At 46.1% G+C, this 26,637-nt stretch overlaps 1 protein-coding gene and 1 pseudogene across 4 annotated transcripts in view; one reads left to right on the forward strand and one right to left on the reverse strand.

Moving 5' to 3' along the window:
* Positions 1-335: 335 nt before the first annotated feature.
* Positions 336-455, forward strand: LOC136658248 (5S ribosomal RNA; annotated as a pseudogene).
* A 1,113-nt stretch (positions 456-1,568) lies between these two features.
* The window catches only part of RASSF8 (Ras association domain family member 8), an 89,142-nt gene continuing 64,073 nt past the window's right edge, over positions 1,569-26,637 (reverse strand). For all 4 annotated transcript variants that reach the window (XM_066634019.1, XM_066634021.1, XM_066634020.1 and 1 more), the window contains exons 3-5: positions 11,024-11,910; positions 9,511-9,655; positions 1,569-7,469 (exon numbers count right to left, since the gene is read on the reverse strand). In XM_066634019.1, coding sequence (XP_066490116.1) covers positions 7,348-7,469; positions 9,511-9,655; positions 11,024-11,910 — 1,154 coding nt within the window. In that variant the 3' untranslated portion in view covers positions 1,569-7,347. The remainder of the gene's footprint in view (positions 7,470-9,510; positions 9,656-11,023; positions 11,911-26,637) is intronic.

Below are 26,637 nucleotides of genomic sequence, written 5' to 3' on the forward strand. Positions count from 1 at the left end.
TTTCCTCCCTCTTGAAAAGGATTGTACACTCCCTTAAATAAGTCAGCCAAGCAACCACAAAGCACAACTTCCTGATTTAGGTGTCAAAAGATGTCTGTGGTGTCCTACTTTGCTTTCCCATAATAAGACTTTCTTCAATTTTGTTGCCTTTTGACCCCTGGCTTCTCCCGTTGCCTCCTACACCCCTTCCCAATTCACTGCATTTTCTCCCTCTAGCTAGTTTCCCCTTTCAGATGTGGTGGGGGGTACTTAGATCCAAGTCATCCTTTTAACACCCCTAGATGCTCCCTCCCAAGAGGGAATGGGTCAGCTTCTGTCTCCTTGCAGAATCTTCCAGCAACAGCAACTGTTACCCTGCACATGCTGGATCTTGTCTGATCTCAGAAGCTAAGCAGGGTCAGGCCTGGTTAGTACTTGGATGGGAGACCGCCTGGGAATACCGGGTGCTGTAGGCTTATACCATGATCTCAGAAGCTAAGCAGGGTCAGGCCTGGTTAGTACTTGGATGGGAGACCGCCTGGGAATACCGGGTGCTGTAGGCTTATACCATGATCTCAGAAGTTAAGCAGGGCCAGGTCTGGTTAGTACTTGGATGGGAGACCGCCTGGGAATACCGGGTGCTGTAGGCTTATACCATGATCTCAGAAGCTAAGCAGGGTCAGGCCTGGTTAGTACTTGGATGGGAGACCGCCTGGGAATACCAGGTGCTATAGGCTTATACCATGATCTCAGAAGCTAAGCAGGGTCAGGCCTGGTTAGTACTTGGATGGGAGACCTCCCGGGAATACTGGGTGCTGTGGGCTTATACCATAGTCTTTCGAGACTGAAGGTTGCCAACCAAGTATGTGTGACTGTCTATGACCTATTCACAACAATTGGGGGAGCCCTTTACAACTTGGGTCCAGGGTATGTGAAGAACCATCTCCTCCTACACTAGAAAACTTGCTCCCTGAAGTCATCAGGGGATCCTCCTGCGTATCAGAGGTTCAGATGGCAGTGACAAAGGGGTCTTCTCTATAGCAGTGTCCACAGTCATGACGTGCCCTGGTGGCCTTCCGGCAGGGACTCAAAATGGTGTTTATTCCGGGCTTCCTTCTCTCTCTGTTGGGAGTGTTGATTTTTGGTTGCTGTGTTGATTTGTGTTGATTACACTGAATGTTATGAATTTCCTTGTATTTTATACTGCTAAGCCACTTTGGAGCCTTTTATGCAAAAGAAAAAAGGCAGAATTATATTACATACATACATACATACATACATACACACACACACATACACACACAACATACTGCCACAGGCTGAAGAAAGTGGCAGCTGCCAACAGTCATGCCATTTGACTGGGGTTATCTGAGCAACCTTAAAATAGATAACCCACCTGGCAAAATCCTTCAGGATGCCCTGCTGAAGAAAGTAACCTGACTTTGAATTAGACTTTAGAGGAAAATCACCATATATACACATACAGTATTTTGCAGTGTTTACATTCCAGCATGCAACCTCTCTGTTACCTGTAAAATATATTCATTCACACACAAAGAGAGAGATAGACTTGGTTTTTAACCAGTTACTGTATTGGCAATGAAAACTTTTAATTCAGAAAAGTAAAGCAGCAAAAATACTGAATAAATAAATTGACCAAATGGTTTGTTTTGTCCTCTCCATACAGCTGATGGCCTTCATCCAAAACATTAAAATACTGTAACAAAGAGAATAACATGTGCATGAAAACAATGGTCTTAAAAAAAAAAAAAGCTAGAATATAAAAGTAACACTTTTGACAGTTTAAAAAGATACAGCACAGAGCTATTCAATAATGGAAAATAAATCTGAATCCAGTTTTTGCTATTTACATGGATCATTAAGGCCCAATTCACAACAGGTAAAGCACATTGGGAATTTGTGTACTTCAAGAGAGTTTGGGGAGAGAGAGAGAGAGAAGATTATTCCTTCTACCTCCGTGCACATGTGCAACGTTGTGGCTGAAAGCAACAAACCATTTAACCAAACCTTCTCACGTTACAAGTTGAAGACAACAACCTCCTCTTGCAAGATGCTGCTGTGCTTAAAATACATGCAAGTGATAAAAAGACAAGATATCGAACTGCCTGAACCAGGGAAGTGATGGACAGAAAGCATTTAACGAGTTCAACACGGTCCCTCACCAAAGGCTAATGAAAAAACTCCAGTCAGGGAATTAGAGGGCAGGTCCTCTCCTGGATTGAGAACTGGTTGAAGACCAGCAAACAGAGAGTGGGTGTCAATGGGCAATTTTCAATCCCAAGGATTTGTCCTGGGACCGGTGCTCTTCAACCTCTTCATAAATGACGTGGAGACAGGGTTGAGCAATGAGGTGGCAAAGTGCAGATGACACCAAACTTTTCCTAGTGGTGAAGACCAGACGTGATTGTGAGGAGCTCCAGAAGGATCTCTCCAAACTGGCAGAATGGGCAGCAAAATGGCAGATATGTTTCAATGTAAGGAAGTGTAAAGTCATGCACATTGGGGCAAAAAATCAAAACTTCACATATAGGCTAATGGGTTCTGATCCGTCTGTGACAGATCAGGAGAGAGATCTTGGGGTGGTGGTGGACAGTTCGATGAAAGTGTTGACCCAATGTGCGGCGGCAGTAAAGAAGGCCAGTTCTATGCTTGGGTTCATTAGAAAAGGTATTGAGAACAAAAAGGCTAATATTATAATACCATTTTAGAAATCGATCGTAAGGCCACACCTGAGTATTGTGTCCAGTTCTGGTCGCCACATCTCAAAAAGGACATAGTGGAAATGGAAAAGGTGCAAAGGAGAGCGACTGATTACTGGGCTGGGGCATCTTCCTTATGAGGAAAGGCTAAGGCATTTGGGCCTCTTCAGCCTAGAAAAGAGACGCTTGAGGGGGGACATGATTGAGACATACAAAATTATGCAGGGAATGGACAGAGTGGATAGGGAGATGCTCTTTCACTCTCACATAACACCAGAACCAGGGGACACCCACTAAAATTGAGTGTTGGAAGAGTTAGAAGAGACAAAAGAAAATATTTCTTTACTCAGCGTGTGGTTGGTCTGTGGAACTCCTTGCCGCAGGATGTGGTGACGGCATCTGGCCTGGATGCCTTTAAAAGGGATTGAACAAGTTTCTGGAGGAAAAATCCATTATGGGGTACAAGCCATGATGTGTATGTGCAACCTCCAGATTTTAGAAATGGGCTATGTCAGAATGCCAGTGCAAGGGAGGGCACCAGGATGAGGTCTCTTGTTATCTGGTGTGCTCCCTGGGGCATTTGGTGGGCTGCTGTGAGATACAGGAAGCTGGACTAGATGGGCCTGTGGCCTGATCCAGTGGGGCTGTTCTTATGTTTAGTCAGTTGTAACTAAGAAAGTTTTGACTGGTTATACTGAGGACACAACTGACAGACTTCCATGAATTTTGCAGATTCTATTCGAACTACATCTTGCATATATTCTTTAGATTCCAGCTACCAATGGGGAACGTTCTTACACTTTTAACAAGAGCTTTAATTTTTATTTGCACACAACATTAATCCAAACAACGGTTCCATATGTACTTGTTTTTCTTTTTAGAAAGAAGCGAGATACTCCCTATGTTTTCTGCTTTGTAAATAAACAAGTGCTCAACAGATGCTAGCATTTGGAGACTCTGGCCTAAAATTAAATCCTGCAAAATTACTTAGAGGGTAGCGGCTTTACCTATGGCCCACAGAATTGGTAAATATTAAATGCAATCAAATTCTGATGCGCAAGAGCTTCTCCCCTCCCCCAACCAGCCCCAGACCACTTCAGGCTGCTCACCAATTTTCCTAAATTTAAGGCAACATCTACGTTCCGGAATGGGATATATCCATGCAGTCTGTTCTGAAAGAGCTTACCCAACTCGCTGGTCATGATAGCTGAAGATTATTCCATTATCACTTATTGGTCACTGGTCATTAATCAACTGTATTGTGGGTAGTTACAGAAGGACCGAGCCTTGCCTTAAATGACCATTCGCAAGTTCAATAATCAAGTATTAAGCTATTGGCAGGAGGAGACTTTAAATCCTGTCCTCAAAAAGCCTCCACATATTGACTGGTGCTGCTCAGAAAAATTACACCTTACAGGCAAGGGCTGGAGTCTGAAACACAGCTTGTAATATCTTGATTACTGAACACGGAAATCACTTCTGATCTTGCTGTTCTGTTTGGACATGTGAGCCAGACCATCAGAGATCTAATTATCAAAACAAAACCTGCCATGGAGAATGATTTGTATGTGCTTGTATTTCTGCTAGGCATGCAATCTCATTCTCTAGACCTACTGTATTATTTTGGGTTGCATTTGGCAATCAAAAGTATTTTATAAATGAATGAGCTCTATTTTTTAAAAGGTTAATTTCTTTCAAGCCTTTTGCATTATAAAAACACTGATCAGAAATACTCTTGCATACTTTTACAGAACTTAAAAAAAAGGTTCAATATTGTTCTGTAAGCAAGTCATTAAATAGACCCAGGCCTGCATCATTTCTGAACTCTCAAAGCAGGACACACTCCCATCAGCCTGTATGGAAGACTGAAAAACAAACAAGAACCAGTTTGAAACCGCAACCATTAAGAATTCAAACAATGAAGACCTTCGCGTTCACAGACAAAATGCTCATTCTAGATATACAGACTGTATGTTATCTAAATGGGCTGTTCCCTATGGATTACTGATGGAGTTAAATATTAACCTGTATCAGGTGTGTTTTGACTCACAGTCTTCATCAGTGGCTTAGACAACATATTGCATGTGTGGGACATCTGTTTTGTGGGATAAACACTTCCTTCTGCATACATGCTGGATAATTCACACCATGAACCATATAACCCCTGAAGTTACCCTTTCCTCAGTATACGAAGATGCATTCTATATGGGTCCATTTACAGGCTATAGGCATATCTCAGTCATATATCCAGCTGTCAGTACAACAAAACGGAAACAATACGAAGCTTTCAATAGTTTTCTGCCTCTTCATCCAAAGTTTACCTACAACTTAGATAATGTACGATCTGTATTTAAGTTGTGTCTGTTGATATTATTAAAACATTCACGTATGGCATTAGCTTCTTTCATGTACAAAAAGCATCTTGTCTGTAACAGTAAAGATTTTTATTGATTCAGTGTTAATAAGTTCTTATCTTTTATTATATATTCTATGTGGCAGTGGTGTAGCTAAGGTGGGCCAGGGGTACAGCGCCCTGGGCACCACACCTGAGGGGGTGTCAAGCCACCCCCATAGGCACTCAGAGCAGTTGTGCACTGCTCTGAGTGGGCAACCACTTTTTTGCTGCCCCCTTCTTTTCAAGGGAAAAAAGGCAAAAAAAAAAAAAAAAAAGGCAGTTGGCCATAACCCTGAAATAATTGGCAGTGATGTCATCACATCACTGCAATTACTTCCAGGTCAGGGACTTCTGTGGGGCTGACATCGGGAGTCATGGCCCCCAGGTGCCAGAGAGGCTAGCTACTCCAGTGCTACTTGGAACTCGTTTGTGTTTCTGTATACTTATGGCTCCAGGAGGCGTTTTCCCTTTGTTATAAACTTGTACAGAAGACCACCACAGGGTTTGCTAAACCCCCTGACTTCCTGTCTTTATGTTCCTTGCAAAAATCCAACAAAATTACCAAGCCCCCGGTAGACCCTTTAAAGAGGACTGAGTGGGCTATGCCCAGCCTGGTGAATCATAAGCCACACAGGCTGGTATTAGAGTGAAGTGTCTCTTTAGTGGCAGAGCAAAGATGACTACAACACAAGAATGCCATAATGGTACAAAACAATAATAATAATGCAGGACAACGCATAACCAGTGACAAACTCTTTTGGCAAGACATTTGATTGACGATATCTCATAGTGCTTTGTTCCTCAATAAGTATATTTGTGGCAAAATATCTCAAATATAAATTCCATGTAATAAAATATTGTCTAACTAGAAGATCCTCAGTCAAATACTGAATGTATCCTTATCAAATGAGGCTTAAGACCTGCGGATCCTTTAACGACCGGATAAGCCATTCATTGTAGGAATCCTGCAATGGCTTCATGACCATGTGAGCTGCAACAAAATAAAAATATCTCATTCTTTTAAAGACTCTGCATCGCTCCCTCTCGACGCCGCTTTGTCACTGTGAACTAGTGATCAAACTACCAAGCTGCTCGTGCTCACTTTCGCTCATGCACGTGCAAAATTCTCACCCACCACACAAACTTCAGACTGGAAACGGGACTGTGTTAGGGTAAAATGGTATGTTACACCCAACACAGGGCTGCCATTGAAAATAGCATATGTGAAGGGATTCCCAAACTGTGTGCCCCGAAGTCCTGGGGTATCACAAGGCACTCCCTGGTGCTTCGTGGGACACCAGCTGGCTGGCATTAAAACAACATGGGACACTACAAATGACAGTAGGAGGCTGAGGTCCTGTGCAACAGTTTTCACATGCTGGGGAAGGCCCTCCTATGTGTCCTGAGCCTCTTACCTCTGTTTTTCACATCTCATGCAGTCTCTGAACCTGGAAGTAACTGGTGATGTCATTATCACCAGTCACTTCTGGGAGCCATGTGCCATGTCTGCAGCACACGTGGACATCGCAGAACCCCAAAGACTGGGAATCACTAGCATACATGCACTGAATCCTCCCCCCAATGTGCCTGTGCACTTGCCTGGCAGTGCCACACAATGACTTAAGCCTTTCCCTGCCTTTGCCAGTAGTAGCCAAGGACTTGGAAGAGGAGTGGAGAAACTCACAACGTGGGACCATCACGGCATAGCTTAAGTGATTCTACGAGTGTGAGTAGAGGGTGGAGAATTTAACACGTGGTGCTGTGATCAATAGCAGCCCTGAGACAGGTTACATCCAGTTCAACTCTTTGATAAAAAGATGTACGGAAAAACATTCACGGCTTCAATGAAATAAATTAAACCCCAGCTCAGTTGCGCGCACACAGCTTCTTGCACTCCAGTCCGCCATTTATGCCCGCTAAGGAATAATACTTCTTTAAATGCTTCAGAAATGGCAAGAATAATAATGGAGGTGGTTTTCACTGTTACCGGCACCAATTGCAACACTGCCCACTGGTGCTCCTGCAGGTCTTTATCATCTGTGTATGGGGCAGGATTCCAAGTCTGTGGTGGATCCTATTTTAAAACACACACACACACACACACACACACACGCCAAACACTTGGTGGTTTTCTGAAAGGAAGATTTTTTTCCCTCTCCCCTCTCACATCACAGAGAGAACAGAAGCAGGGGAACAGAAGTGCATACTGTCCTTGGTACCCTTCATAGGTCCTCTCCGAAGAGGTATATACTGTTATACATAAATGCCCTCTGGATTAAAACCAGATGACAGTGGATTCTGGAGGATTCGCAGGTTGCTGGGCAGCTGCCGAGACGAGCCAGGGCGCTTCAGGGACCCCGTCTGAAAGGTGGTTTCTGTGGGAGGAGAACAGGCTTGTTATACTTGGGTTTATCTTCACCGCTTCTGCTTTATTGCCTCAAGCACATTACAGTGGGCTCCACTAATCCAAGAGCTTGGCATCCATGGATCAGAGGATCTGTGGATGCTGAGCCCATGTAGCACAAGGCCTCTGTATGCAAACAGAAGTCACTTCCAGTTATGCCAGGGAAGTTATGCCAGGGAAGTGGCACCTGCGCCCTGCCCCTCATGAATTTCAGTATCTGCTGATTTCAGTATCCATGGGGGGGGGGGGTGTCATAGAACTGATCCCCTGAGATACCGAAGGTCCACCATATAGGATTCTGTAGGGTTGCATGACTGTACAGCAGGGAGTAGTTTAATGGTCTGGTTAATCAGTGGAAGTGGTCATCAAGCCGCAATGGTAATGTAAGAATTATGAGACTGAAGTCCAGGGGCCTGAGGAAAGCACTGAAGCCTAGTGGTTGGCTCAGGCATTTCAGGTGGTGTACAGTCTTTTGTAGGCTCTTTTCTCTTAACAGTTCTGAGTCTATCTCGTTGGTTTTATCAAGCTACATTTCTAAATGGATGGCCAATCTTGGGCTAGAAGTGGTGATGGGAGAACTTAAGTTGGAGGGCTGAAGTGCAAACCCTACTTCCCTTTCAAGCTGGATCCAGATCCCTTACAATTCGAATTACCATTTGCTCCCAAACGGAACAACTCACTCTCTCCCCCCTCAGTCCTTCTTTCCAAAGCCAGGAAAACCCTTCTTTTTGTAGAGGGCGAGGACTCAAGACACAAAAGCAGCCTTGCAGGGCCTGTTCTTAGCTGGAAGTGGCATTCCTGAGAAGGTCCCCCCAATTTTATTTTTCTTCTTTTTCTACCACCTTTCCTCCAAGGGGCTGTGTACAAGGGTTCCTTCCCTCCTTTTGTCCTCACCACAACCCTGTGAGGTAGGTGAAGCAGAGAGAGTGACTGGCCTAAGGTCACCCAGGAAGCTTCGTGGCTGAGCAGAGATTCGAACCTGGATCCACCAGGTCTAAGTCCAACACCACAACCACTCCACCATCCAGGCTCTCACAGGCTCTGTAGTTTTCTGCCTCAAATCATGTTCAGGGGCATCATTTTCAGCTCAAGACACCTTCCACAAGGCCTCCTCTGTGCCCAGCGGGTCCTCCCTGCCACTACTCACCCCTTCTTATACAAATCTATGGTAAGGCCACACCTGGAGTATTGCGTCCAGTTCTGGTCGACACATCTCAAAAAGGACATAGTGGAAATGGAAAAGGTGCAAAAGAGAGCGACTAAGATGATTACTGGGCTGGGGCACCTTCCTTATGAGGAAAGGCTACGGCGTTTGGGCCTCTTCAGCCTAGAAAAGAGGCGCCTCAGGGGGAACATGATTGAGACATAAGAAATTATGCAGGGGGTGGACAGAGTGGATAGGGAGATGCTCTTTACATTCTCACGTAACACCAGAACCAGGGGACATCCACTAAAATTGAGTGTTGGGTGGGTTAGGACAGACAAAAGAAAATATTTCTTTACTCAGCGTGTGGTCGGTCTGTGGAACTCCTTGCCACAGGATGTGGTGACGGCATCTGGCCTGGATGCCTTTAAACAGGGATTGGACAAGTTTCTGGAGGAAAAATCCATTACGGGTTACAAGACATGATGTGTATGTGCAACCTCCTGATTTTAGAAATGGGCTATTTCAGAATGCCAGATGCAAGGGAGGGCACCGGGATGAGGTCTCTTGTTATCTGGTGTGCTCCCTGGGGCATTTGGTGGGCCGCTGTGGAAGTTGGACTAGATGGGCCTGTGGCCTGATCCAGTGGGGCTGTTCTTATGTTCTCACTTTGGGAGTTGTGATTCGGAAACTTGAGCTTTTCCAGGGTTTCTTAACTACTCAAAAAGTCCTTGAGGTTTTTCAGGTACGACAGAAACAACTGAAAAGTCTGGACACTTGCAAGGGGCAGGGCAGGGCAGGTGGGGGGTGGGGAATGGCTGTGCATCTCAAGAAGACAGAGGCAAGGCCTGGCCTATATGCTACATACCCCTCTCCAGTTCTGGGTGGGAGGCCTCCATTTCAGTAGGTTCTGCAGGCAGCACAGTGACTTTGGTCCCAGTTTGCTGGATAAATTGCTGGAGGTTGACTTGCCGGAGCTCTTTTGTCAGCTGCTCTAGCTCTTGTTCTCTGTCCTGCCAAGATAAAAGAATAAGACAAGTCTATTCATATGTGCCCAAAGTTACTGTGGGAGCTTGGTATCTGCGGGGGGCCTGTTCCCAGACTCCCCCTCGTACATACCAATTTCTGTAGATAAACAAATCTGTGGGGAGGGCCTCAAGGATCTCCCAGACACATCCAGAAGACAATTCCTGTCATGTCAGGGAGGTTTTTGAGGCTTGGCATCTGCACTGAATGAAATGGATGCCAAATCTGTGGATAAGGATGGCCCACTGCACTTTTCTTTAAGAAGCGTTTGTCTAAAAGAGAACCTATTTGAAGAGTGTCAGAAGTTTGAACAGCCAGGATTCCAAACTGCCATTTCCCCCCATTGTTTTTTCATTCTCATTCTGCAAGCTCCATAAAAAATGCCTCTCAGTTCCTACATCAATCAAGGCATCCTTCACTAACCAGCAAGCGGAGAGAGGCTAGACTGGACGAGGATGCTGGTGGCTCATTTGGAAAACGGAGGAGCACATTATGTGTCACAAGGAAAGGAAGAACGGCATTCTCATTTCTCTTCTTAGGTCTATTCTGAGTTATGCTATAAGTTCTTCAAAGAATTACGAACACCTTCCTGAAAACTCCCCATTTCCTCTTGACGTTGACGCATAAATACATCCACAGCTGGAGACTTCCAGAAATATTGCAGTTTTTACCTTGTACTCAGGACAAAGGCTTCCCTCTCTGTTAAGACAGACAACTGCAGAACAAGAATGAAAAGACTTGCTTGGCTGGAAGAAACCTCAAGTTCAATAAGGCCCCTCCCTGCCCAGTTTAGCCCCCTACCCGCCCCTGTTCCGCCCTCCTCCACCCTACCTCTCCTGCTCACTTACCTGCTCCAGCAGGTGAGCAGGCAACATACACAGGAAGGCTCCGGCCTTCCCACCAGCACGCTGCAGGGGTGCCTTTCACGACTAGTGCTGACTGCTTTACAGCAGCCAGCACCAGTGGACGAGGCACTCGATGACGGCTGGCCAAGATAGGATTGGACTGTAAGGCTGCAGTAGCCAAACACACTTACCACTGAACACAATGAGACTTCTGAGTCAACACAGAGGATTGTGCTGTTACATATACATGCTCTTTCTCCACCCCTCACTATCCCTGCTTTCAACCCCCTTCCTCTGGGGGGGGGGGCAGAGGGTAATTGCATTATTACCCTCTGCTGCATCAGTATCTCGACCAAGCCTTTGGGACAGGCGCCTGTTGCTATGTGGAGCGCCATGGCGCTACTGGGGATGGCGAGAACATGGAAAGCTGGGCACATTCCCACCTCATTCCAACTAGACTTATTCAAAGATACTGATGCTGTGGTGGCCTATGCAAGGCCAGGTTCTCACCTGCAGCCGCCTGGTGGCTTGGCCTAATGACCTTTCCAATGCTTTAATGCCGTTTTCCAGCCGGAGGCTCTGCTGTCCCTGCAGATCGATTTCCCCTTTCACTTTTTCAATCTTCTTCTTGACCTCTTCCTCGTTCACTTTCGACTCCTGCACTTCCCGGTGCAGCTTCTCTGCCTCCAGGCCGCTCTCCATGCCGTGGATTTGGGCAACGTACTCCTTCAGCTGGCTCTCACAGTCCAAGATCCGTTGCTGAATCTCCTGGAGCTGCTCCTTCAGCTGCTTCTCATTCTCTTGCTCGATCTGAAGCTCGTTCTCCCAGAATTCCTCCTCCTCGATCTCCACCTCATTCCTTTTGATCTTCTGCTCCAGCTTGACAATTTCGTCTTCCAGGCTGTAACTGAACCTCTGCTCCCAGTACTTGATTTCTGCATCGCTTGAATCCAGCTGCTTCTCGATCGACTGCAGCTTCTCAGTCTGGAGGTGGATCAGTTTCTTCAACTCATCCACAGTTGTCTTGCAGTTCAGAACCTTCTGCTTAAACTCGGACTCTTTGCCTTTGCCAAAAATGTCCATCAAACCTTTCGCTCCGCCTGTAAAAGTCAACGATTTCCTTTTTGGTTCCCTCCTTTTTATTGACTTGTCATTCGGAGGTCTTAGCTTGGCCAAAGGGGGCAAACTCTGCCGGTACAAAGTTCTTTCAGGTATCCGAGCGACGCTGTCTGAGGTTGGCCTCTCGCTGAGAGATGGCCCAGTGCGGCGCAATACCAACTGAACATCGCTTGCGTATTGCCCCCATTTGTTCAAGGAGATGATTGGGTTTTCGTGAGGAGCCAAGTGCCTTTCCGTATCTCTCCATTTTTCGATCAAAGTGTACCGTCCTGTACGACCTAAGAGAGAAAAATAAGAATTGTGAATGTGTGAAATATCCACCACCGCCCAGCAGAGGGCGAAATAGGACCACAAGAAAGCCTAACAAGAGCCCAGAAGTTAATTTGTGATTTGACCGATCAACCAAGATGGGCAATGCATTTAAAAATATACTCAGAATCTTTTATTATTATTATTATTTGGCATATTAATCCTAACAGAGTTCAGGCCTCCAGGTGTTGGCAACTTCCCTGCTTTTGGCACTCTTGAGCTTATAACAAAAAAGTCTGAGACATGGGTGGCAGCAAATATGATGCGCTACATTCAGCTTTGTAGTCACAAGTGATGCAAACCTGTAAAAGGTTGTTCCCTTGGACATTATATATCTGGACTTTCAGAAGGCGTTTGACACGGTCCCTCACCAAAGGCTACTGAAAAAACTCCACAATCAAGGAATTAGAGGACAGGTCCTCTCGTGGATTGAGAACTGGTTGGAGGCCAGGAAGCAGAGAGTGGGTGTCAATGGGCAATTTTCACAATGGAGAGAGGTGAAAAGTGGTGTGCCCCAAGGATCTGTCCTGGGACCGGTGCTTTTCAACCTCTTCATAAATGACCTGGAGACAGGGTTGGGCAGTGAAGTGGCTAAGTTTGCAGACGACACCAAACTTTTCCAAGTGGTAAAGACCAGAAGTGATTGTGAGGAGCTCCAGAAGGATCTCTCCAGACTGGCAGAATGGGCAGCAAAATGGCAGATGCGCTTCAATGTCAGTAAGTGTAAAGTCATGCACACTGGGGCAAAAAATCAAAATTTTAGATATAGGCTGATGGGTTCTGAGCTGTCTGTGACAGATCAGGAGAGAGATCTTGGGGTGGTGGTGGACAGGTCGATGAAAGTGTCGACCCAATGTGCGGCGGCAGTGAAGAAGGCCAATTCTATGCTTGGGATCATTAGGAAGGGTATTGAGAACAAAACGGCTAGTATTATAATGCCGTTGTACAAATCTATGGTAAGGCCACACCTGGAGTAGTGTGTCCAGTTCTGGTCGCCGCATCTCAAAAAAGACATAGTGGAAATGGAAAAGGTGCAAAAGAGAGCGACTAAGATGATTACGGGGCTGGGGCACCTTCCTTACGAGGAAAGGCTATGGCGTTTGGGCCTCTTCAGCCTAGAAAAGAGACGCTTGAGGGGCGACATGATTGAGACATACAAAATTATGCAGGGAATGGACAGAGTGGATAGGGAGATGCTCTTTACACTCTCACATAATACCAGAACCAGGGGACATCCACTAAAATTGAGTGTTGGGCGGGTTAGGACAGACAAAAGAAAATATTTCTTTATTCAGCGTGTGGTCGGTCTGTGGAACTCCTTGCCACAGGATGTGGTGCTGGCGTCTAGCCTAGACGCCTTTAAAAGGGGATTGGACGAGTTTCTGGAGGAAAAATCCATTATGGGGTACAAGCCATGATGTGTATGCGCAACCTCCTGATTTTAGAAATGGGTTAAGTCAGAATGCCAGATGTAGGGGAGGGCACCAGGATGAGGTCTCTTGTTATCTGGTGTGCTCCCTGGGGCATTTGGTGGGCCGCTGTGAGATACAGGAAGCTGGACTAGATGGGCCTATGGCCTGATCCAGTGGGGCTGTTCTTATGTTCTTGCTGCTTTTTACACCAAATGCTATTTCTTTATACTGTAGGCCCTTGGTATCCGTGGGTGATCTGTTCCAGGATTCCCTGTGGATACTGAAATCCATGGATAATTAAATTCGCAGGGGGGGGCCTCCAGCAAGCTACCACAATAACTTACCTGGGGGCTGTGTGCAGACCTCTGGAGGTTGCACATGGCCTCCTGGGCTCCTTCTGGATGCAATCAGAAGTCACTTCCAGTTTGCGCAGGAGACTTCCAGTCGTGTCCGGGAGGCGGTCTGAGGCACAGAGAGCTGTGTATGGTCTCCTTGCGCATCAGAACACCTCTCGACATGTCCGGAAGTCACTGGCGTGAACTGGAAGTGACTTCCGGTTGCGTCCAGGAGGTCTTCTGAGGTCCTCTGGCCTGGCATCCTCAGATGCTCAAATCCACAGATAAAGAGGGCCCGCTCTAATTTAGGAAGTCTTCATAAAGAATACAAGAAACTTCTATTTCTTCTCCCTTGTCAAACGGCAGGCTGAACTGAAGCAAGTAAAAACAGAGATTAGAACTCAGAGCTAGCACTACTTCAGAATGTAGAAACTGGAGGAGGTACATGGATGTATACTGTAGTGGAACAGGTTGCCTCCTGATGTTCAAGTGACACCATCTACTGTGGTTTGAGCTCCTTTCACCTGGCCATAATAAAAGTTCTGCTTGCAGGAATCTGTGCTTCGAGTTATTGAAAAGTCCTCTTAGGAAAAATTCCTATTTCACACCGATACACGTTTCTATTGAACTCAACGATTGCGTCCTTATGAGACGACCTACCGAAAGCAACAACCAAGAATTGGTTAACTTTTGGGAAAAAAATTCTGCTGGAAAAGTTTTAGAAGCAGCCAAGTCACCTCTGAAGAACTCTGGGAATGCAAGAACTGGAAGACCACAGACTTGGGCAGACATGTTGCAAGTTACATTACGCCACTACGCCAGCATTACAGCCTGGAAAGAGGCGTGGCAACAAGCTCTGCTCCCCATGGCGCCAACGTACTCTCAGCTTGGGCTTCTGCGCTCCCCGGCACAGCATGCACAGAAGCACACTTTGTATCTGGGGAGAGTTTCCCTGTCCATGATTTAGAATACTGGACACCCAACGTCCTGAATCATGAGGAGAAACTCTCTGTAGGCAAAATTGCCATCTGTTGGGATATGAAGCAACAGAGTGTGTCAGTGCTGGGGATTATTGGCACACTCCCATTGGGACTGTGACCAAGGACATTTGCAGCACATTGCCCAACAATGCTCACGTCAATGCATAAACCAAGTGACTGGAAACACCTGCACAAAGAGAAAGCAGACTTGAAAAAGCTTCATAAAGCCTGTGCATTTGTTAATGGAATAGGGTAATATCACCTGAATACCGGACAAGAAAAACTGGCTGTGATTTGACTTCAGTGAAATTTATGAGAATGGATGATGGCCGGATCCCAAAGGATCTCCTCTATGGAGAACTCGTGCAAGGAAAGCGCCCTACAGGTAGACCACAGCTGCGATACAAGGACATCTGCAAGAGGGATCTGAAGGCCTTAGGAGTGGACCTCAACAGGTGGGAAACCCTGGCCTCTGAGCGGCCCGCTTGGAGGCAGGCTGTGCAGCATGGCCTTTCCCAGTTTGAAGAGACACTTGGCCAACAGTCTGAGGCTAAGAGGCAAAGAAGGAAGGCCCATAGCCAGGGAGACAGGCCAGGGACAGACTGCACTTGCTCCCGGTGTGGAAGGGATTGTCACTCCCGAATTGGCCTTTTCAGCCACACTAGACGCTGTTCCAGAACCACCATTCAGAGCGCGATACCAGAGTCTTTCGAGACTGAAGTTTGCCAACAAGGATGCTGAATGAGTAAGATTACAATGGGCCCTCTGTGCCTGCGGGGTTCTATTCAAGTACCCCCTGTGGATACCGCATTCTGTGGATAATGAAATCCATGACGGGCCTATGTGGCACCACAATTACTTACCGGGGGGGGGGGGGTGAGTGCAGCCCCCCTTCACCTAAGAACACCGTCCAGACACAACTGGAAGCCTCTTCTGCTCACACCTGGGTGGTCCTCGAGACCCTCCAGCCACAGGTTGTTATCTCGAGCTCACGGGTAAGGAGGGCGCACTGTATTCTCCTTTTCTGGTCCTTAACTTGATACTGCGCAACATGCCTACAGTGACGCAAGCTGTCAAACAGAGGCAGCAATTTCAGCCCCGGCAAACTTTCAATCATACACAGCCAAGAGCAGACACGGAATCAACAAATCAGCCATTTACTGTACTTGCAGGTTGCCCGGCACATCCTTGGAACTAGTGGTAAGACCCAAACTTAAATACAACCATCCTGGCAATCTAAGTATCTCATAACATTCCAGGGGAAACAGCAAAGCAATTGAGCTTTCCCGGTGTTCAGAGTGAAGGCTGCATGTAGCCTGGCACTCTTAGCTTTGCACAGGACGCAATTTCAGATTGGTTCGTTAAAAATTTAATAGTACAGGTTGGCCCTCCTGATTTGTGGTTTCAGCACCCACAGATCTGACTCACTGCGTGCACTGGCCCACAGTTGAAGGGCCTCCTGGCTGTGTCCCTGTACAGGGCTTTCAGGCCTGGGAAGAGGGTTTGGATATAGGGGGGGCTTCTGCAACAACCCTGCCACTCTCCTGGGCCTGATGCACCCCCGGTTTGCCCTCCCCTGCCAAGAGACACCCCCTCCCTTCCTCCATTCCATAATTCCCTGGCACCGCTTGGTGCTGAACTCTCTACTGACATCAGCTGTCAGGGTGGATTCAGTCCCCTTCCCACCAGCGCAGCCTATTCCTGAGTTGCCTCCTGAGGGCAGGAGGTCTGGTCTAGAGGGTAGAGCCTCCGTCTGCCTGAAGATAACACCCACAAGGTCGCCAGTTCGAGGCCACCGGCACCGTGCGACCTTGAAGCAGCTGACAAGCTGAAGCCGAGCTATTCCATCTGCTCTGAGCGTGGGAGGATGGAGGCCAGAATGTGAAGCCAGATCGGATTGAAACACCTGAACGTAGTGGTTCTTGAAAGAAAGAACCTTCTTTCAATTGTAAAAATCCCTATTTAATAAGGGATTTAAATAAGCCTGCCTATGTAAACCGCCTTGAATAAAGTCTTGAATAAAGACCAAGAAAGGTGGTATATAAATACCTGTTATTATTATTATCATTATTATTGTTGCAAATATGCTTTAGGGCACATTTGCACTGGTGATGTGCAAGATTTTCCTCTGTGTCTGCTTTTTAAAGAGCGGGTGGCAGTTGTAGGAGGCCTATATCAAACTCCATTTTAATCCTCCCTTCCCTCCTTCTCCTGCTCACCTCCATTCAGGGCCCCATGTTTTCCTCTTACAGGACTAATGCTCCCCTGAGCCTCTCAGTCTCTCATCTCTCCCTGTGCCCCACCAGCCTCGGCCATGCTAACTGCTTCCTTCACCCTCCAACTCAAATGCTCTTGGGAATCCCCAGATTTTCAATGTTACTGAACTGCTTTTCCCTGTGGCCACAGCAAGGGGTTGCTATTTTCAAAGTCATGGAACTGTGTGGCTGCTCCAAACAGCTTCCCTGGCTTTGCTTTGCTGATGTCTGCACAGCTGTGCCTGCTTCAAGGCCCTGATGACGCAGGTTCTGAAGTCAAGACCTAATTGTAACTTGACAGTCTGTAAAAGTTGGGGATTTTCTGTACTCTTGCCATGGATCCACAGTTACAGGAAGAGATTCTCATCCTCTAGTCATCTCTTTCCGTACAAAATACATGAGTCAGGGACATGGTGTAGCAAGCTTCCCATCAAGGTGGATAGTAGGCAGAAAAATGCACTATGCATGGCCCTCGACTCATGCCACGGATTGTGCTAAAGGAGACGGGCAATTGCCATGGAAATATTAATCACTGTGGCAAGTGCACCATCTAGACCAGCCTCTCCTACACTTCCAGAACCAGGAGAGAAACAAAATCCTAAATCTAAACAGAATACAGTGAGCCCTCAATGTCCATGCTGGATCTGTTCCAGAGCTCCCATGGATACAGAAATCTGCTGATGCTTAAATCTGCTAGGGGCCAAGGTCACAGTGATTCAATGATCACCTACCTCAGGGGTGCCCAAACCTCAACCCGGGGACCACTTGCGGCCCTCGGGGGCTCCCAATCTGGCCCTTGGGGAGCTCCCAGTTTCCCATGAGACTCTGGCCCTCTGGAGACTTGCTGGAGCCCATGCTGGCCCGAAGCAACTTTTCTCAGCATGATGATGACTGTTCAACCTCTCACCTGAGCTGTGGGATGAGGGCTTTCTCCACTGCTTGCTGCAGCAAAGGAAAGGCTGGCCTTGCTTTGTGCAAGGCCTTTTATAGGCCGTGAGCTACTGCAAGACCTTCATTCATTAAGTTGCATCTCTGATAAATTCATTTATGTAAATTTATTCAAATTTTAAACGTAAATTAAAGCATTTTTTTCCTGGTCCACGACACAGTGTCAGAGAGATGATGTGGCCCTCCTGCCAAAATGTTTGGACACCCCTGACCTACCTGAATGTCACACCGGCCCTCGGGATATTGTCCTGGCCTCTGGCCACCTCAGAATACCTTCCGGGCGCTACCATAAGTTGTGTCCATGAACTGGAAGTGCTTCCAGTCACATCTGGGATGCCCTCTGAGGTGCAGACTTGGCACTGGCAGATAATTAAGTCTGTGGGTGCTGAGCCTGTGGGTAAGGAGTGCCCACTGCATTTGCCTATTGTTGCATTTTGTCTTTTTTATACTGAGAGATGCCCCAATCACTTCCCTTGCAGGAAGGGAAGGCAAGGGTCAAAGACAAACACCTACATGTAAAAACTAAAGCTAAGAGTTAGCGCACCGTACTGAATCGGCAAGAGAGCAAGGCACTGAGAGAACCATAAAGATTCTCACAAGGCGTAGCTTCGGGCACAGATGCCTATGAGAGGCAATAAATGTGTACTGTAGGATATACTCGCACTGCATGCACATCACTGGATCTACCACCACTTTGAGAACTTGCACGTCATTGAATGTGGAAACCTCACTGAAAAGTGCTACATACTGTGATGATGCAAGGAGCTATAAAGACTCCATCCAGAATAATGGTTTACAGTGGAGAATGTCATCTGTAATGGCCCATTCACATGAGAATCAAAGGATTCACCTGCAAATCTGTCCCATGCTTCTCAAGTAACCCTTCAACTTCCTATTTCCTACTTGGGGGGGGGGGAGTCTGTAGACAAAAGGGGAATCTGTGCAAGACACAGAGGGCAAGAGTTCCCAAGTGTGCATCATGATGTCCCTGGTGGCCACTCCTACTTGTTTCCCGGGCACTGCCATCTTGGATCACACAAGATTCTAGTTCTGTCATCTTGGATCTTGCAAAATCTCATGATGTTTGGGCATTGCCATCTTGGACTTCACGAGATTTTGCAAGATCCAAGATGGTGAAACCTGGCAGTGCCTGGAAGAAGAGGCTGCGGGGGCATCGTGACCCAGGTAAGTTTGGGAACCACTGCAGAGTGACCCGAGACCACGAAGCATACGGAAAAAGATTCACTTGGCTATGCAACGACAAAGAGATGAAATTAATAAGAATGTTAGAAAGGGAGATACCAGCACACATATACAACTAGCTATAGTTCTGTATGCAGTAGATAGTGCTGCTTTTAAAATTGCTCTTCAATGTCAGTACCAAAGTCCCGTCTAAAAACTGGACTGAATCTCTTTTGCCCAATAAAAGCTGCTACCTGCTCTAGCCAAAACAAAAAAACAAAAAACAGCACTGATATACTGGCCAGTTAAACTAGAATGTGACTTATGACAACATTTGGAACGGCCTTGGCAACCCCTGGAAAACAGCATGCACTTCTCACAAAACACGCTGCCACATTTTATTTTGGGAAAGTGACAAACTCCCACTCTTTGGCTCATTTTGCTGACACGGCATTATTGCAAAGCAATTCTGCCATTTTAGATTATTTTTTCATGAGGAAGCTGTGGCTAAGACAAGACCCCAAAACAGAGGATATCTGAGAACAAATACCAACTCAATCTTCTTGAGACCAAGAGTGTTCTATTCTCATTTAACACAGAGGGGTTTTCTGAACTGCAAATGGATTTATTCCCTAAAGGGAAAAAGAAATTGGAACAAAACACAACAATGAGAGTGGCTTTAAAGAGTTTCAAAGTCAAAATAGAACCTGCTGCAAAAAGCACACACCTGACTATGTACAATGTCCTTTCAATGACAGATCCAAGACCTGTGGTACCCAAGGTAGGTGGTGGGTCGTATATTGCCTCCCTCCACAGCTAGTGATATTCCAAGCCTCTACTCCTCTGATGCTCTAGCCCAGCGTTTTTCATCCAGTAGTGCACGAGATGGTGTCAGTTGGTACACAAGCAACTCCAGGCACCTGCTGTCTGGCTGCAAGACCTCAATGTTACATGAAAAAGTAGGTTCAGGGGGCAGAGCTCCAGCATGCGATTTTCGTGCACTTGAAAAAGCCCTCCTGCTTGCGCTGATTCTCTTCCCAGTGTTTGCTGCATATCTCAAGTATCTTTATTTTTTATTTTTTATACTGTCCTTCATTCCTCCAAGGAGCTCACGGCTGTGCACGTAGCTCCTCCCCTCTTTTTGTCTTCACAACAACCCTGTGAGGTAGACAAGAGAGATGGTGACTGGCCCAAGGTCACCCAGGATGTTTTGTGGTTGTGTGGCCTGAAACCTCCTGAATCTTCCAGGTCTGTCCAATTCCCGAACCACGACACCATGCTGAGATGGTGTACACCACCTGAGAGCCAGGTTGGCGCAGTGGTTCAGGAGTTGGAAAATCCAAGTTCAAATCCCCACTCAACCATGAAGTTTCCTGGGTGACTTTGGGCCAGTTGCTTCCTCTCAGCCTCACCCACCTTACAAGGTTGTTGTGAGGATAAAAGGAGGGGGAAGAATTATGTAAACCACCCTGAGTTCCTTGGAGGAATGGCAGTAGAAACTTGAGGATCACCAGCTAGCATCCCAGCTGCCAACCCAGAGTCAAAAAGAGAGTGCAAGGCAAGGGTGACAACAAAACACAGCAGAGGGCAGTCTTGGCTCACCACATTCAATCCCCCTGATGAAGCAAGGTGCTGGCCAGGAATTCACAGCAGTGTTAAAACAGGCAATTCTGTTTAAGGTGTAAACACATCAGCCTGGTTGCTTCTGAGAGAAGGGGAAAAAAATCCCAAGTGCTTGAGTACAGCACTGACGATATATTGGCTTTTCCTTCAGCTGCATAGGACCAGAGCAGGATGAGTCCAAACTACATTAGCATCTTTCGACTCAGAACACAAGAATCTTGTTTCACCCACAGGTGGATTTTTTTAAAAAGTGCAAAGCTTTGCAAAAAAGGCTCACAGCAACCAATGAGGTAGAAAATTATTAGCTTGTTATGAGCCAAGATGATTTATCTGGAACACAGCCTCCTGGGGGTTGCACCAGTAAGAGTAGCGCCAAGCAAGCTAAAGGCTAATAGAGGTTGGCTCAGATCCACCTCAGAGCGCCAGGTGAAATCGTTTGACCACAACTTCCATGAGAAGTTACAGTTTACAGTGTCCCAGCAGGAAATGAGATGCCTGCCAACTTGATATTGAAGGGCAAACATCAACTATTCAGTACTCAGGCACTAGCTGGAAGAGAGACATTTGCATCAGTTCATCTTTAACCAGCAATATCTGAGACAGGCCAAATGTTTTAATCTGGCATTCCTGGGCAGCACTTCACAAGTCGCAGCAGATGCAGGCAGTTTCCAAAGCAAGAGATCCATGGCTGGGACATGACTGAGGAAGAAGAAATGGTACTGTACACAGCTTTGTCTAAGGCAAACTTGTTTCATAAAGAGGGCCAAAGTTTGCATTCATGATGCCTGAGGAGGGCTGGAAATGACACCATTAAGTAGGAAGTGACATCATTATGCAGATGGTGGCCAGAGATAAGCACTTTGTTCTCACATAGAGACTCAGTAGCTGCAAATGTCTGATGAGGAAATGTACAAATCTTGTTCATATTTCCAAGAGTGAGAGAACTCAATTAATAGGCTGGGTGAGCCCAATTATAACAGGAGGCAGATAAATTGCTTCCAGGGGCCGCATTTGGCCCGTGGGCCTTATGCTTGACGCCCCTGGTCTAAGGTATCAAAACCTGATGCATAAAAGCTTCAAAATAAATCCCCCCTCCCAAAAAAATACAAATCCTATGGAATTCAAACATGTAGAATAGGGTCTGTAACCATGTCCAATGGATTTAAAATAGTGAATGGATGTGATGGAAGAAAAGAAAGACTTCAGGAACGAGAGAAGACAATTCACAGCCTGCTTTCACAGATCCTACTTCTTGGGTCTATGCAAGAACAAAATACAAAAAGCAGTGTGTTTTTTTTACCCCATACTGAGGTTATCAAGAAACGCTCCCCCCTTTAGTGAAGCCAAGGCATTTTTTACACCTTTCCATGCACATACAAGCCCATGTAGCTGTCTTTACAAATATTCATTTGGAGTCAAACTAGACAGTTTGATATGATAGTCATATGATCAGACCTAGCCTACTTGCTTCTGTGTAAGTAGAATGCGTAAGATGGGAAGATATGGACTGAGGGGGGCTAGACGGTTTAACCCCCCCCTCGTGGCCTCAATGGGGGGTGCATGCAGCATTTCAGTAAGAGGAGAGTTCCAATGAAAACTGTGGAAGCCCTAATCAGTTAAAGTTCCCTTTTATCCCCCCCATATTCCAAAAATCTAGATCAGTCCTCCTGTGAATGCTGTTTGCAAGGTAAATAATTTACAGGCCAGCATGCATGGGGAAATGTCTTCACGCTAAGTGCAAGCTGACCAAAAATGTGAGGTGCCCCCTTAGAAATCACCACGTGGACTATAAAAATGCAAAGGAATTCACATGCACGCGCTCACAGCACACCTAGTTGCTATACTGAATATTCAGAAACTCAATACAGTAAGATTGTTGGGAATCTGTTCCATGACCACAGCAGATTCTAGATCCTGTGGATAATGAAATCGGGGGGGGGGGGGGGCTTGTGTTAGCAAACCGGAAGAGCTTACGGTTGTGCCTGGGGAGGCCTGCTGAGGCACAAGGAGGTCACATGCGGCCTCAGAACATCTCCTGAACGCAACTGGAAGCTGCTTCCAGGAGAGCTTCTGAGGCCCTCTAGCTGCAGGTTAGGCATCCGTGGATATTCAAAACTGAGGGTGCCAAAAGCCCTCAGATAAGGAGGGCCTCCTGCAGTTTTCCACTTCTTTAAATACAAGTTCAAAATAAGCATCTGAAGCAAAATATGGCAAGCATCTTGTTTCTACAGGGAAAACAAAGGATATTGACAGAGCCCCTTCCCCAGGCTATGAACAGGCTTGAATATAAGTATTTCCCTGTGATGTACTCCAGTCCTGAGAAGCTGCTTTCAGTGATCATCTGCACTTGATGCCTCATTTCCCTTTCAATTGTTCTTTCCTAGGTGTCCATTATTCTCTCCCATTATATCGCAACTCTCTATTTCCGCCTTCAAAATCATACTTAGATTTCCAGGGGGTGATAACAGAACCTGTTTGTAAAATGGAGCTTTGAAGGACCTGTCTTTTCTTCCACGTTTCCACTTGAAAAGACAATTTTTATATAATTTCTGTGCTAATGGGCACTTGATCCAATATAAACTGCAGACGATTTATGAAACTGTTGGCTGTGTGATCTAATACATTACATTGAGTCTTATGAACAACCACTATCTTGTGTCTTTTTAAAATATTTCTAAACCATCAAAGTATAATCTGCTTGAATTAACTTGTCCCTGAAACCTCTTAATTTGTTACCTTGCTACCTAAAGGATGGTGTTAAAACAAACACTGACTATATTTGAATTAATAGCCACACAAGTAGTTTTGGCTCAAAATTTGTGAGTTTTAAAGACGCCTCATCAAGATCTGAAACACTAGGATTTTAAAATGTGCACACTCACTATTTGGGTTCAGTTGACGCCTTCTTTATGAAGAGCATGTCACCTTACAGCTCACAGACACACATTCCACATCCACAGTAGAGTTCTATATATCAAGCAGGCATATGATTAAACCACAGATTTTTAGACTGGAATGTAAAGCACGACTCCAATTAAGACTCTTGCACAGAGAATCTGTGCACACTGAATGGGGCAGCATATTGCCAACATCACACCGACAAAAACTATTAGTCCGATTTACCAGATGGGAACACAGATCATGCAAGAGATCCAAGGCAAGGCAGATATGGCCAGTTCTCTAAAAGACATTTCTTGATAGATATGCATTAAGCATTCATCAAAGTCAAACTGCAACATAATGCAGCTCCTCTTCAGCTGAAGCACATATCAAAAGTCTGCAGTGATAGGACATAGTCACTTTGCAGATCATACGATAAAGCAAGCAAAATACTAGAGTTACATGGACATACAATGGGACCTCCACACCAGTGGTTTGGCATTTGTGGATTTGAGCATCTGTGGATAAGAGGGCCTTAGAGGACCTCCCAGATGTGACCAGAAGTGGTTTCCAGTTTGCGCCGGTGACTTCTGGTTGCGTCTGGAGGTGTTCTAAGGCGCATGAAGGTCAGAACACCTCCCAAACGTAACTGGAAGTTGCCAACATGAACCGGAAGCAACTTCCAGTTATGTCTGGGAGGCCTTGTGAGGAGGTCAAGGGATCTTGTGCGTCCTCTGGAAGGCCAGATGCGGCCCCCAGATAAGTTACTGCAGCACTGCGCTGCAGCTCCCGGCAGATTTCAGTATGTGCGAGAGGTCCTGGATCAGATCCCCTGCAGATACTGAGGAACCACTAAAATGGAGAGATATTTTCTTAGAGGCCTCTGGATTCAGGCTTTAATTGGTCATGGTTGGTCAAGCCTATCATGACCAATACATTAATGTTTGTACCTCTGGTCTGCTACGCTGTCAGCATAAGGGACAAAAATATGAGGCCTAAAAGCGCAAGCTATGGTGCTTCTGCACAAGTAGATTTACTCACGGCTGGGTGCTCCAGCTTGTCTCTTCACAATATCAAAAAATGCTTTTCTAAGGCTGCCATCCTGTGCACACTGACCTGGGAGGGTTCTACCAAACTGAGTGGGACTTGCTTTCGAGTGAACATGTTTATGACTGTACTATGAAAAGGGGAGAACTGTCTAATAATACAGCACAGAAAGAAAGGAAATCTCAATGAATTTAAAGTTCAGAATAAGTCTACATTAAAGGTTAAAGCAGAACACAGTACAGGATATTCCAACAGTTGAAGGGCATACAACGTACCCCAGGTTCAGACAGTTTTGTCCCTCAATTTCTACTTCTTTGTTAAAATAAAAAAGATTTAAAAGGCTTCTTGACACACAGCAAGTATTACATCACGAAGCATTACAAAGCATTATCTACGCATTTGAAAGTGAAAACAGCCAAAGTCTATAGCACACTCAAATATCTGAAGACTTATCTGCAAAGCTATTTGAATTTCATTTAAAATTTGCACATTGCTTAAAATCCTGTTTCAGTCTATTTACCATGAAAATAACCCGAGAAGACTCTGAACTCCACATAAAAAGATGCACACTGTGAACAAGATGTAAGATTATAGCACGTCAAACCCTGCAAGGGTTTCTGTGGGTAAAAACAAAAATTCAAAATACATTTTGCTTTCTTATGTCAGAGTGAGAACGAAGTCACTCAGGATGCATTATCTGGTTGTGCCCCTTTAGTCACGAAATCAGAAATATTAATCTTAAAATCTTAAGATTTAAGTAGCTTTTAGCATGCAACCAGACAGTCTGCTCCAAGCCAAAACCAAAACAGCTGCCAATTCATAATTCACAATACGAATGGAACGTTCCCAGCTCTCCACAGTGGAAGGAACATCTACAGCAAACATAAATACAGGTTCGAGCTCTGCATCTGCGGATTCTGAATCCGCAGATTCAACACAACAAGGGACCCCCGGGCCGTGTTGAGGGTGGACCTGTATCCTCTGGACCAACCGGAGGGTGTTCTGAACCTGGATCGTCCAGGTCTAAGTCTAATTCCCAAACCACTACACCATCCTGGATCACGGTGGTGAACCTGGAAGAGGAAGTATCCACTATTACCATCCTGCTCCCAACTGCTCTCATGGTTAGAGCCACAGCTCCACTTCCTTCCCTCCACTTCCTCTGGCTAGCTGGGAAGAAACTGGGGCTGGGGAGATTGTCCTACCTGTATCCTCCCGCCTGACCAGCTTAAAAGCAGCAGTGGGAACAAAGGAAATGGAGATATCGAGGCAGAAGCCTGGGAAGCCCAACGTCGCTGCAACAGTTCAAGAAACTTTATCGTCTTCAATTTCAAGGGGCTTGACTGGCATACAGGAGTGCAGGCTCTCAAGAGTCAGGGACTTCAGGTTCTAATTAAGGCACTTCAAAGTCACTGGTTGGGAACCAGCCTACTCACGACACAGCACAGTCCTCCCTTTTGGCTAAGAGAGAATGTGCTACATCAGTCCCTGGGACTGACCAACAGTGTGAAGCCTCTAGAACCAATATTTGCTAGAACCAATATTGATATTAGCAAGCTTGGCCTATTGCTCTCTCTTAGTATGGAGATCAGTGCATTCTGCCTGAGCCACTCCACATGAAGTTCTTGTTCCGCCTCTACTCTAAGCACCCACCAATTTATCTTGGTAGCCTTGGGCTGGAAGACAGACCCACTCTAGGACTGTTCATCCAACCATGACTGACTCCAGCCTGACCATGAAAGAACCCATTAAGGCCATATTAGGCTAGCAATGGTTGGCTCACAGCCTCTCCTTCCTACTGCACAGAGCAGACAAATCTTGGGAAAGAAACTGGAATATACAGAGTCCAACAGCTGGTGCCTCTTACTTATCGCAATCAAGCAAGAAGGTCCACAGAGAAAGCCCTCGTAGGGGAACAAAGCTCTCTTTGGGAAAGGCAGGACAGCAAGCACCCTCAGGACAGATGATGGTGCTCTCTGCCAGCCTCTGGAGGACCCACTGCTGACCATGACTGAACAGCCTCCATTTTGTGCC

This window comes from Tiliqua scincoides, chromosome 7, assembly GCF_035046505.1.
Source record: "Tiliqua scincoides isolate rTilSci1 chromosome 7, rTilSci1.hap2, whole genome shotgun sequence".
Classification (NCBI taxonomy): domain Eukaryota; kingdom Metazoa; phylum Chordata; class Lepidosauria; order Squamata; family Scincidae; genus Tiliqua; species Tiliqua scincoides.